Here is a 13,658-nt window from a genome sequence, read left to right as displayed (position 1 = left end):
CAACAACGCAGAGGAAATATCTCCCACCGGCACCACCTTGGAGGTCAAGATCTGGTACTAGTGTTACGACTGGTTACGCACTACGACTACGAGGGACGAACGGGTGCCGCTTTAAGGAGCTTCGCCCCTAATAGAAAGAGATAAAGAACGAATAAGACGAATAAAGAACTCAACCTGCATTCGCTAAGAACTGGTGGCGCTTGCTTGCCATCTGCGCTGTTTACTAAGATTTCACAGGCGTGGAACTGGCTATAATTTTTTTCTGTTTATTGCGGTTCCAGATAAGTTGCTATATATGTGTATATATATATATATGTGGAAGTACGAAAATGTCGTATACGATGCCTAAAAACAGCGATAATTCTGTCATCGAGATATTGCAACATAAACCGAAGAAAAAAAAAAGTTCACCGGATCAACCAAGAAACAATGAATGCGCATCTAGGTGTTTCCATTTAGCAAGTGACACATACTTCTGATGGAAAGAAGATGGCTTTTCAAGGGCTCGTTTTTCTTTGTTAGACACAATATTAATGAGAACTAACAGACAATAACGCCAAGGAAAGTATAGGGGATGTTATTTGTAGTAACAGGCATATAAATGTGAAGAAAGTAAAGTGGACGAAAAGATAACTTGCCGCAGGTTCGGCCCCTGTCGGCGGCAAGTTATCTCTTCGTCTTCTGTGCTTTCTTCACATTTATATCTTAATTACTACAAGTAACATCCCCTATACTTTCCTTGCAGGGGCGTAGGCAGAAATTTTTTTCGGGGGGGGCACCTCCTTGATCTGTAGTGGGGACGAGCAGGCAGATGTGGTCGAGTGTCATTTTCTGCTCTGTATGCTATGGCAAAAAAAAAGTTTCGGGGGGGGGGGGGGGGGGGCACAGGCCCGGTGTGCCCTAACGTGGCTACGCCCCTGTTTCCTTGGCATTATTGTCTGTTAGTTCTCATTAACATACTTCTGATGTATACTGGGGTGTTAAGCAGTTCCCAGTTTACTTCCCGTACAGAATCCTTCACACTCCAAAAAAATAAGTGTTTCACGGCAATAATTGGCCACCCGCGCCGATGTGGGAGGACAAGTGAAAGAGAAGGAGAGGGAGAGAAGTTTAAGAAAACGGAGTCGCGCCTCAACGCCACTCCACTCGCGCGTTCTGTGGCGAGTCGGGACACCGGCGTTTTTCCCTCGTGTTGAACCGAGGCTCGCGAACGGGGCTGGTCCCGTGGAGTGCGCTGCGATCGCGCGCCCAGGGCCTCTTCGCACGGCGCGCGTGCTTCGAGGGGGCGCAGACCGGCGGCTCGACCAGAGCCAAGTGGCGGCGCCCGCGGCGGTGGGCGCGAGTGCGGCACGACGTCGCTGCTTCCCGGACAGCGCCGCCGCCGCCGCCGACGCGTGCATGGATGGATGCGTACCCGTGCTGTTGGCGCTGTGGGCCTACGCCACGCTGTCCGGTGAGAAGCTACTTCGCTTTTAGTAGGACTGACAATTGGGCGAGTCGGTATGCACTTATAAGTACGAAACGGCGCCACCAATTACGACAAAATCACGGAGGAACGCACGAAGCACAAGCGCCAAACTTTCAAGTGAACTTTTATTCACACACGCAGAACACGAAGATCGAGAGACAATTGAGGATTTTAGAAGAACATCTTGCTGGGCGAGTTGTTGCATCTTTATGGTGGGAATCGTTGCGCATACAGTCGGACGAACACAGGACAAAAACGATGTAGAAAGAAATGTAGACAGTTGATAGTTTGTGCTCTTTCTCTCTACATTGTTTTTCCTTGTGCTCGTCCAAGTGTATGCGCAGCGATTTCCCAACACATATAATCGAGGCTTGGTATATACAAAATTGCAGAGCCATGCATCAGCTTCCTATCTATCGTCTTGCGATACAAAGAAATATTGTACTTATTTGGGTAGAGGGTTATTTTTATATGTTTTTTTTTGTTATCTGTGGGTCGCCACGTGTGGGTATATATTTGTGTTCCGCACATGCGAATAAAAGTTGTTGGGAGTTCGGCGCTTAATTGTGTTTCGTGTGTGCCTCCGTGATTTTGTTGTACTTCGTGGTGCCGTTTCATAAATATGAAGCTACTTCGCGACCTTTGCTTTCCACGTCGCCAACGTATACACGCGTGCCCTACCGCTTTTTATCCGGAGCAGCCAAGCGCATCCGTGTCTCGCTTTTTATGCGGGACGCGAAGCACGTGTTCGTCGACGTAGATGTATCAGAATAGCGTGTTTCTTTGCGCTTCCGCACTCCCGTCGTACGTGACGTTGACGTCTACGGGGCCGTAATCGACACGCAGTTTCGGTGCAACACTCTAAGAAGAAAAAAAAAAAGAGTCCTTTGATTCTATTTTGCGAGTTCTGACTCGCCATGTATGTGACACTTTTTAAAGAGACACGTGAACTCTCTTTGGAGATCATTATAGTCTCGCAGGAGAGTAGTGGGACCCGAAAGATAGTTAACGTTTGTCTCTTTAAAGATAGTCGTATACGTGGCGAGCCAGAACCCACCGGAAAGATTAACTTGTACTCTTTCTTTTCTTGCAGTGCAGATCATATAACAACAGGTTTGCAGAGATTGCATATCGGCACGGTAGATTACCACGTGTATAGCTGTCCCGGAAGATTTATTGCACTTCGATTCGCAGTGTATAGGCCGAGAGCATGCCTGGAATGAGATTAACGATTCCTTCTCATATAGTTTAGGTTCGTTAGCACTTTGTTGTCACTGCGTGGCCAGCGCTTACGACTTGGTGTCGTTCGATGCCACGGATATCGGTCGCAGTGTTCGCTTTTATGACCTGCCTGCGCCGGCGTAACGCTGGATTATAGCGAGAAATCGGTTACTTGGCGAGTGCCGAATATAGGCACCTCGCGCTGAAGCTTTCCACATTTGACGGCATCGCCAGAACACGTCTGATTCCACTGTATCTATAGTTTACCAGGAAAGACGCGATACGCCTTCATCGTGACAACTTGGATCTCTTAGCAGATTGGAATAGTTTCCAATGCCCTAAGATTTCCGAATGCGCATGATCAAAGTCAGTTGGACGCGTTTACGCTCTAAATAAGGAACGCTAAGGTCACTGTAAACCAGATCTTGGCGAAGCTCAACGTTTAATGACTAGACGTGCAATGAAGCCTGGGTTGCTGGCATGAGTGCGCCACCCTATTTATCCTGCTTCCCGATTGGCCGGAGTCGGCGGGGAATGCAGGCTTCATAGCCTATATTGCTGAGAAGACTGATGATGGCTATCCAACTATTGCAAAGTCCCTCTTATTGCATGTAAGAACACTGCAAGGCAGGCTGCCTGGTCAAGAGCTCAGAGTCCTCACCGGCGCCACTTCGCTCTCTTGGTCTTGCAGTACCAGCGAAGCAATAAAAAAAACTGTTGCTTTGCATTTCTTCTTTTTTTTTTCCTTCTTCGGCTGCTGACCCGAAAGTGGCGGCTGCGATCTCGGCCACGGCGGTCGCATTTGGATGGAGGCGAAATGCTGGAGGCCAGTGTACTTTAATTTAGGTGCACGTTAAGGAACCCCAGGTGGTCGAAATTTCCGTAGCCCTCCACTACGGCGTGCTCCGTAATCGTATCGGGGTTTTGGCACGCAAAACCAGGGGTAATGTTAGTTCTTTTTTCTCCGGAACAGTACATGGTTTCTCCCATGCTGCCGTCTCAATATTCGAGACAGTCGCAGTGCCAGTCAAGGCGCTTCCGCATCTTCGGATGTTGCCCACCACTATGGAGAAAGAGAAGAAAAGAAACAGACGTTGTCATAAAAGATCAGCTAATCTGAGGGACCGCTTCGCTAAATATAGACCGGCGAATCCCGTCTGCGAGGTACGTCATCAACGAAGGCCAATGTTCCCAATTAAAACCCATGGCTTTGCCAAAATATGGATTGTTATAAGCATTGTTTGTTGACGTGTTGCGACTGCTCTTGGTAATCCCGCCTCTCGTGAAGACTTAAAATGTGGTGCCCGTTTTGTCACATGTTCGTCGTGATCAAGTCAAGCGCGAGGATGTCAAGCGAGAAGTCATAGCGTATCGTGTCAGCGCTGGCAACACTGATTAAACTGCCGGAAAAGACGTTTAGCGTGTACAGTAAGGCCCGTAGCCAGGGCCGTACCCAGGAATTCTTTTCGGGGGGTATTTGTGTATAGTACGGCTAACTTTGGCAACTGGTGGTCGCTGTGAATCGTGCAAGTATTTTAGTGCCACCCGAAAAGTTAAAGCATGAAAAAATTTCGGGGGGTGTCAGAACCCCCTTCAACCTTCAACAAAGCTGATCCTAGAGCGTGAAACAGGGTTTGGCCGCCGATATACAGCTCTAAATTCTAGAGAAATCCGAATTTTAAGAAGAACCTCGAGAATGGCTGTAATTGTCTGCAATAACTGTGACCGTCAAAACTCATTAAATCACCAATTTAAGCAGAGTTTGCGCAGACAGCATCGCGTGGTTATTAAACATTGGTATTTAACTTTGAAACACCCGGTATATCCGTGAACGGTGCAGTGGCGTAGGCAGAAATTTGTTTCGGGAGGGAAGGGTGGCACGGGCCCGGTGTTCCCCCCCCCCCCCCCCCCCCCCCCCCTGGCTACGCCACTGTAACGTTGCGTCACAGCTACGACCCTCGCCTTGTTCGCCGGCCATGATGTCGTGCTCTTCAGTAAAGCTTACCTTTTCTAACTGCTTCGTCGCGGCGCTGAAGTTTCACAATTGTGGAGGCATCACTCGTAATAATTTTCAAAAGATTACACCGCATTAGCTCCAGGAAGTCGCAGATGATGACAACAGTGGAGTAAGGAAAATCGAATGTACAGGTAGTCGTTTCTGCGCCAGTAAATTTTTTTTTTGTTTCTACAACGCAGAATTGCGTTATCGAAGCTGCACTTTTACGGACTCCTAACTCCGAGGCTTTCGACTAAGCGAAGACCTTAGAAGCACAACGATGCGATTGAAAATAGGTCATGACGGCACCTAACTCTCTTTCTATGCCTCGTAATACCGCAGCTGCTCCTTGAAGCTAGACAGAAATTTCTCGTTTCGTGTTCGATAGTGACGTGTGTGTGCTTCTTTTTTCGTGCACTGTGTTTGTTGGAGCAGTAAACGAGAGAAGGAAAGGAAACTGATTAACTCTAAAACTACGAAAACAGTGGCGTGCATCATAAAAACCGAACGTATCTGCAACATGCCTAATGTAACTGCTGCCATTTCCGGATAAGACACTACTACTACTGCTGTTAAAAAAAAAGTGCGCAGAAATTAGAAATGCGAAGGGAGAGAAGCGGACAATACAACAGCCTACCTGCACCCGCTGTTTCATTGAAGGAAACGAACACGTATAGTACGAGAAAGGCGTTCATGAAAAATTGGAACAATTATGAGTACCTAAAAGAGCGGAACAGAGGGGAACACGAAAAAATGTACAAAGGAGATAAGATACTGCCCCGCCATGGTGGTCTAGTGGTTACGGCGCTCGACTGCTGACCCAAAGGTCGCGGGATCGAATCCTGGCCGCGGCGGCTGCATTTTCGATGGAGGCGAAAATGTTTGAGGCCCGTGTGCTTAGATTTAGGTGCGCGTTAAAGAACCCCAGGTGGTCGAAATTTCCGGAGCCCTCCACTACGGCGTCTCTCATAATCAAATCGTGGTTTTGGGACGTTAAACCCCAGATATTATTAAAAGATAAGATACTGGGCTTTGAAAAATTACGTCGCACCTTCCTATCGCGATATGACCTCCGTCGGCAAGCGCTTGCGTTGCCTGCAATATTATTGCGCTACCTTTTCTGGAACCTTACGAATTCGCTCAAAAGTCTGCTTTACTGCTACTCCATATAACAAAGAAGTCTATATACGCATAACTTGCGTGTTAAAACATGCGTTGGCACTGGCGTAAATCATGGGGGGGGGGGGGTCAGGGTGGTCCTGACCCCCCTTGTGCTCAGACTGGCGGGGACACCCCTTGCAAGTGTCCCCCCTTGAGATTTAGCTTCAAAACATCACATATTTGAATTACTCGACAGTTAAGTATAGCGCATTAAACATTTTTAAGGGCCGATTTTTTTTAGTGTTTACCTTTGTTGAATACCCCTCAGCTGTGTCAGACTATAAAAATCGCAAAAGCCGCTCGACCGGTTCAAAGAAGATTGAATAGAACAATGAAATCGCTCGAGTTCCGACCCCATGCTCGTTTTTCAAATTTTATTTCAAAGCATGGTTTAATTCTTACGTAAATAAAAATACGACCCGTACGTATAAAAACAAAATGGCCGCCATGGTCTGATGTGTACCCTCTTGTGATCTTTCTGGATTTACGCCACTGTGCGTTGGTTTAGTTTCAGAAAAACGCGGGTCGCCTAAAACGCTGTTCGCTCTCACTTACGCGCGTTAAAGCTGCCTTAAAGGTTGAAACGAAGCAAACAAAAAAAGAAACAAGCATCGGCGCAATGGACCGAAACATGCACTGGTGATGACAGCAGAGCGAGGGGGAAACCTTCGGCAGCAGTAAACGGCGGAGGAGTTGGCACCTTGGGAGCACAGTGGAGACAGAGTGAAGGCTAAGAAAACACGTGCCAGCGTGGTCACCTATGCACACGAAAGAGCAAAAAGACAAGTAAGAGGCAAAGGAAACAGATAGTTTGGGAAAGAAAAAAACAAACAAAAAAAACACGCAAGGCCGAGAATGACGTTTTCCTGTCGCCTCGTTTCCCTCAAGAATAACGCCTTCGGTGTGCGAACTTTTCGGCTTCGCTTCTTACAGCTCTTCTTTTTTTGATCTATTACACGGAAAGTATAAGGGGGGAGAAACCGGAAGTACAGTAAATCGAAGAAATAAGAAAAAGAAAAGTGTGACTTTACGCAGGCGTTGTCGTTTTTCAAGGAGGTTAACGGGTCTGAAAAAAAACAAGGTGATACTGAGGAAACGTAAGGGAGAATTGTGGCTGCGCCGTGTTTGCGGACGCCCACTTTCATAGCTGTGGGCTTACAGCCACTCGTGTGTTCCATGTGCTGGGCTAGCAAAAAATAAAAGAAAAGACAAGTTAGTCTCGGCGTTGAAGTCGCATACCCCTGGGGCCATTTGTCGACCGTTCTCGGCCAGCTGTCGCGGCTAGAAAAGCGCGCGCTCCGGCTTCCCACGCTTGTTCGTCGCGAGCATAACTCATGCAGCACGCTGTGGTCACGTGCTACGTGAGCTGAACTATGCTGTTTTCTTGACAGTACGGTCGTCCGGCTCCTAGCAACTCTCGTGTGTTTGCTCGACTCTATTGTAGTTTAACTTTACATACTTCGCCCTCTCAAAACTGTACTGCTAGTTTAGATGCAGTCAATCTACGCGTCGCTCTCACAAGCTTCATCAACGGTCTCTAAATTACCGCTGGTTAGGATTTTCGCTCTCAGCTCGGCGGAATTTTTAAGGCACTGCCTACTGATTCGGTAGCTGTCTAAGCGGTATACAGTTAAAACACTAGAGCTACGCGTGAGCGTAAGTCAAAATTGTGCGCGGCGAATTTTAGTTTCTAGGTTTCGTGGTGCCTGCTGTATACGTTTCGCCAGCCTAGATTTGATATTAAAAAAAGAATTTGCTTAACGCGTCTCACATTTCGCCAAGCAGTTGCTTTCACACAGCATAGCAGAGATGTCTTCTTTATGCCTGACACTCATATGACATCTCCGGAGTCAATATGCGGTACCCACGGATTGAAACCCGAACATTTGTGGCTATGCAATGCGCTTACTTTCGTTTCCAGCGTCAACGCTTGGTTCCATATCGGCGTAACTTTGACTCGAATACTTGCATCACACCCAATACTACCTTGAACGGCCAGATTTGCCGCGAGACGACGCGGTTATCGAGAACGATTGCTCATAGCAGTCGTTATACTGAAGAAAAAAGAATAACAAGAAAGAAAGCAAAACGATGTCGCGTTGTGATCCGTGAGTACTCTACGTTTCTCAAATTTTTAAAAATTTAATGAACATACCGTACGCGTCGAGTTCATGCACGTAGCTCTGTGCTATGCTAAAGTGCGAAATTAGTTTACCAATCAAACATTTTTACTGTGTACCGATATTGATGCCATCCTGGCGAGTCCTATATGGCTGCTTTATATTGCAGTTTGCTTTTCCTTTCGCTTCCTGGCAAATTTAGTAGACTTACTTAGAGTACAAGGCAAAGAAAAAAAAAGAGCAGCAATATTTCATCTTAAGCCCTTGGAACCCGTGCTGCCGCGATCAAGACTCAACACAGCGGCCGAATGTTTTACGCCACACACGTTGAGTTAATACGCTGCGAGGCAGACGCCTCACGACGCACATCGGAAACATTCCTACGTGAAAATAAGCTGGGAGAAAGTGAAAACAATGTTTCTGCTGCTACCAGCAAGCCGCGGGTGTCTGGGACTCCCCGATAATAACCACCTTCACCAGACCACTCGCAACCAAGACGTTGTAAAAGCTATTTTTGAATGAACAGCACCATGGGGGGTAGTTCCTTTACAGAAACGGCGCCCTGAGAAGGACCCTCACCGCTGAAATAATAATAATAATAATAATAATAATAATAATAATAATAATAATAATAATAATAATAATAATAATAATAATAATAATAATGATAATAATAATAATAATAAGTGAAGAGGCAGAAGAAGACATAGAACACCTCCTTCTACACTGCATAAACTATGCTGTTCCCCGTAAAAAATTCTTACAAAAACTAAGCAGATTGGACAGACGGCCGCTATCATTAGCAAAAGTGTGGGGTCCATAACCAACAGAAACTCTTCAAAACATTACTGCACGCGCCCTAGTACAGTTTTTAGAAGAGTCGGGAATATCAAAAAAGTATTGATTCACATTTGTAATTATTCTTCACATTGAGATACTTCTGGTCACATGTTTCGCGTTGCCTCTAGTGATTCAAGACAGCTGTGTTTAAAGTGATGGCAAGGGCCCAGTGACTGTTGTGTGATGTGATCACATTATACAAAGGACTGTGAGATGAACTCTTCGGCAAAGTGCGAACGATTCTTGTGTGTCTTGTGTGTGAACATTGTTGTCATCACGTAGACATTATGCATAACGTGGGAACATTCCTTTTAAATGGACATTGCCGTGAGTGAGTCTACTTTTATTTATAAGTTCGTGACGCTAACTAATAAGTAAGGGAAGAGGAGCAGCCGGAGCCATGTATAGGCACCAACCTCAAAAAAAAAGATAATAATAATAATAATAATAATAATAATAATAATAATAATAATAATAATAATAATAATAATAATAATAATAATAATAATAATAATAATAATAAATTCAAGCAATATAACGTTGATGGAGGGATGGATGGAAGGAAACAGAAGGCAAGGAGGTTAACCGTCAAAGCCTTCGGTTGGCTACACTGCACTGGGGGATTGGGGAAAGTGAATAGAAAGATGCGAGAGAAAAGAGAAAGAGGGTTGAGAATAAATGGCGGCCATATCCGCTTGACTAGGTTTTCTCTCTCTATCTATACATCAGGCAGAGGCGAAGGTGGCAACAGAACACACTATAGAATAATTTATTACAATAGTAGACTCAAATTTTAATGCACATACACGCTTGTGCCAGGAACACTAAGGTAATAAACGCGTGTGAGAATAATTAAGGTTATGCACACGCACACAACACAGCAAAATGCAAATATGAGTCATAAATGATTATTTCTTAAGCAAAGGATTTAATGAAGTAGTTTCAATAAAATGATGGAGAGACATGTTAGTTGGTCTGCATAGACGGATGTATGTGTCATCGACCAATTGTAAATGCCTGCAGTGGTGAAAACGAATTCACGTAGCTGGGGAAGGGATGTCTGTGACTTCAATGCCCACAAAATTTAATTGCGTTGAAGTGTGGTTCCTGAGTCGAAGGCACCTTATATAATCCACAAATTTGTGAATGGTTTGAATAGGACTGCGAATGCAGCGACATCAGACGAAGTTTTTCCTTTAAATATATCCTCAAGTAATCAGCTAGGTGTTGGTCGGAGCAAACAGAGCCGAGCGAGAATAATCCTCTGTATTGCAGCGGCACTGCGTGGTACACATCAGCCTTAGCTATATGTACTGATGCAAGCTTTCGCGGTGAGCGTTGGGATATATCTGCAGTGGAAACCTCCCTTAAGAATTTCAGCTCGTGCTTGAGCAATACACCGTCTTTCGTCATGCTCTGAGAATAGTTGTGGCGGTGGGTTCGCAACGGCCATTTTAATTAGCGCTCGCCCCGCATTTCCGAGTGCTGCCCGCTGTCTTCCGTTGCCCGGATTACAGCCGAGTTTCCGGGTGGCTGGAGCATGTTTACGAAAATTCTGCGTGGTAATCCGCAGTCTAAACCGTTGTGCCGTATGCGTTCTCCCTCTGCATCCTTGTCGCATTGTGCATGCGACCTGTTACTGAAAAAGTGTACCACTTTTAGCTTATTACGCGCATCGCGCAGTAAACAATGGGTTGGGTGTCTGTCTCATTTTGAGCCTTAATATTGCCCGCTCTCCGCCTTCGTGCGGCCAAACTTAGGGCAATTTGTCAGAGCACGCCGACTACGAGACAATTTAGACTAAACGTGTGTTAGAGCGGCAGCTTATACCACTGTGCTATTAAAAGTGTGCAGTGATTGTATTCTAACGCGGTTAACACACGGAACAGAAACTTGTAGGTTACTAAGGAAGCTTGAGAAACACGCATTAAGCGACGGTACGAAAAAACGCTGGGCGTGACGGTAGGGAAGGCTTAGTAAACGAGGTACAGACAATATTCTGCTTCAGAACAACAAGTGCAGGGCAGGTGTAGCCGTGGTGGCCTATGTAGAGCTACGGAATAAAAGAGACGAGGATGTGAGAGGAAGAGGTTACAAAATGGTTACGGATAGAAAGTTATCTTGTTCTGATGATAATATATCTTCACAGCCGGAACAGGGAGTACACATCCCTGTCAATGTATCGATTGGACTTGTTCAATCAGTACCAACCTGTGTCGTATCAGCTACGGTACTGAATCTAACCTGACTGATGGTCATGGTTACGCGAGATTCTTTTCGCTACGTGTGCAGGCGATTAAGATTAAACATCAATGTACCACGTAAAAAAAAACAAAAAACATCTGGGCTAAGCTATATCCCCGGAGGGCACCAGGAGCTATGTTGATGTGGGTGGATGGCTAGCGTAACTACGACAGACGTTCTTTCACGCAGACGTGCAGAACGGCATCACGTTCGTGGCCCGGTCTTCGAGCGGCCAACGCGTACTTGACAATGACGCACGGTAGCACAATGAAGAGAAATGGGAGCGGTCGATGCCACTAATGGAGCGCACGCCGTAGAGGTTCAAGAGAGCTGCGGTTACGTTAATCGGCAATGGCTTCGTTGTGCATTGTATACCCTCCATTTCCCGTAACAACTCAGGCGTACGTGTGAAGGTGTAGAAACAGGCTGAATCCTTTTGCGTACCAAGATACCTTAACTAAGACTTAACTAAGTAACTACCTTTACTAACAACACACCGTCATCATTATGAGGTACTCCGCGAAGCGGAGGACTCTCTATTTGTTTAGACCACGTAGGTTTCATGAACGTGAACGAAAATCTGGTCTCACGATGGTTTTTTTGCATATTGTCTCCGTCGAAAATTGGTCATCGTGACTGTGAATCGAACCCACGCCCTCGAACTTAGTACTGCAACACCGCTAAGCTACCACGGCGGGTTTACTAAGCTTTGCGCGTCATTCATGTAACCGGCTTATGCATATTCCACGAAAAGCTGTTAAAGAAGCACTACAAAAAACACTCCTTGTATGCTTGAGTATACGTATCAAATGACACTGTTCATATTATAATGTACGAAAGTTTCCTTTTCATACGAAAATCTCCATATAAGAGCCATAGTTTCAGTCGTCTGTTCCTATTAAGCTCAATGTCTTAATTAAGGCTAATGAAGTAGAAACGACGCTATGAAAATTTATGGCGTGACTGTAAGACGACGCGCATACTAATCGAGGATGTCGTACGCCTTTTTATAATTATTTATTACCATTTTCTTAGATCTAAGCTTGTAATTACGGAGTAATAGCGACCATATTGCTGTTTTAAAAAGGTAACCCAACCTAATGTTACTTCGGCCTGCCCCTAAACCCACGAGTCTTGTCTCAAATAAACGCCCCAGCATTAATATCTTGTAGCTTACAGCGCTGCATTTTACTACGCTGAAGGTTCATGCTCTGTTGATGAGCACTGCCGCTTGCCCATAACATAACCAGCAAACCAGCAGCGTTACGTGGAATTTATCCGTGGCGGTGTTAAAAATTAACGGCGCTATTCTTGTTCCGCTTCTACGGCAGAGCCTGTGATCAGACTAAGTTCTAGGAATCATCCTTTGCGTGCAAACACTCTAAAACTTGGTAATAAAGAAGGAATTTTGTTAGACAGGGAGTTAAAGGAAGTATTTTACGCAGATAATGTATTGTAATTACCGAGGAAGGCTTGTTAAAGTTTGCTGAGATCGGGAGAAGCGAAGCTATCTCTCTAACGAGATGCCAGACTGTATGATTGGACATCGACCGCACCCGCACGTCGCTTCAGAGCGGACGTCTGTGGCTCCTGCTAAAATATCTCGTTAGTCTACGAGAGATGTAAACCCCCTATAGAAGTCACATTAATCACCGCTACGTGAACTTCTGGAAAAACGTGTCTACGAGACGGCCTTTGAGATTCCGGTGTGTTTCAACTTAAGGAAAAAAAAGTTCTTTTCCTTAGCTGTGCGTGACATCAAACTTTCTTTTTAAAGTTGATCACTTTCACATTTAATTCTTGACTTTCGGCTGAACAAAATGAAACCAACAGACCATTAGGTCAAGGAAAGCGTAGAAGAGACTTTTTTTTACTGTAGTTTAGTAATTACGACATAAATTGGAACGAATTAAAGTGTACGAAAAAACACATTTTCCGTCGGTGGGGCTCGAACCCGCAATCTTCGAATTTCGAATTGCGCGCCTTGTTTCACTTCTGAATAATTCGTTCTTTAAAGAGCTTTCGGTTAAGATTACATTGTAGTCCAATCAGTCGCTTACGGGTGTAACTACGAGTGCTTAGCTTAGGGTTAATGATTTAGCCCCTCAGAAGCTTGATTCTGTTTGTTTGTGTACTACGTCTCAAGGAAGTTTGCGTTTCTTTTCTTTCTTTTGTGTCCTTGCTTGCCTCATTTAAACGGACAAATCAAGCTTACTTAGGCTCGACGAAGCACGGAGAAAGTGGGTTTCCGGGAGGCTATAACGGTGAAGGGAACACAAGCTTCCCGATTAAGCGCAAGTTTTGAACGCGCTTGGAGAGATAGGTAGAGGAAAGACAGAAGGAGGCTAACCAGGAATATACTCCGGGTGGCCACCCTGTACTGGGGAAGGAGAAAGGGGGTACGAAAGAATGAAAGAGAAGTCTGTAACGACACTACAACGTCACTATCTAAAAGCGTTGTGTGAGACCAATCATAACTTTCCCTTCATTGCGGTTTGATGAAGAAACCGCAGCAACGCCCTGATTGCGAAGCAGCCCTACAAAGTTAGTTTTCCGTTTTACGTCACGGCCCACATGAGCAGCTCGTTGCCGAAATCAGGCACGTTCA

At 45.4% G+C, this 13,658-nt stretch overlaps 1 protein-coding gene across 1 annotated transcript in view; it reads left to right on the top strand.

Moving 5' to 3' along the window:
- The first annotated feature begins 1,153 nt into the window (after positions 1-1,153).
- LOC119393930 (uncharacterized) overlaps positions 1,154-13,658 on the top strand; it is a 103,200-nt gene continuing 90,695 nt past the window's right edge. Inside the window, exon 1 of the mRNA XM_037661123.2 lies at positions 1,154-1,453. Coding sequence (XP_037517051.1) covers positions 1,399-1,453 — 55 coding nt within the window. The 5' untranslated portion in view covers positions 1,154-1,398. The remainder of the gene's footprint in view (positions 1,454-13,658) is intronic.

The sequence above is a fragment of the Rhipicephalus sanguineus genome, chromosome 5 (assembly GCF_013339695.2).
Source record: "Rhipicephalus sanguineus isolate Rsan-2018 chromosome 5, BIME_Rsan_1.4, whole genome shotgun sequence".
NCBI lineage: Eukaryota > Metazoa > Arthropoda > Arachnida > Ixodida > Ixodidae > Rhipicephalus > Rhipicephalus sanguineus.
The sequence above is the reverse complement of the archived record's forward strand: the minus strand, read 5'-3'. Positions and strand labels throughout refer to the sequence as shown.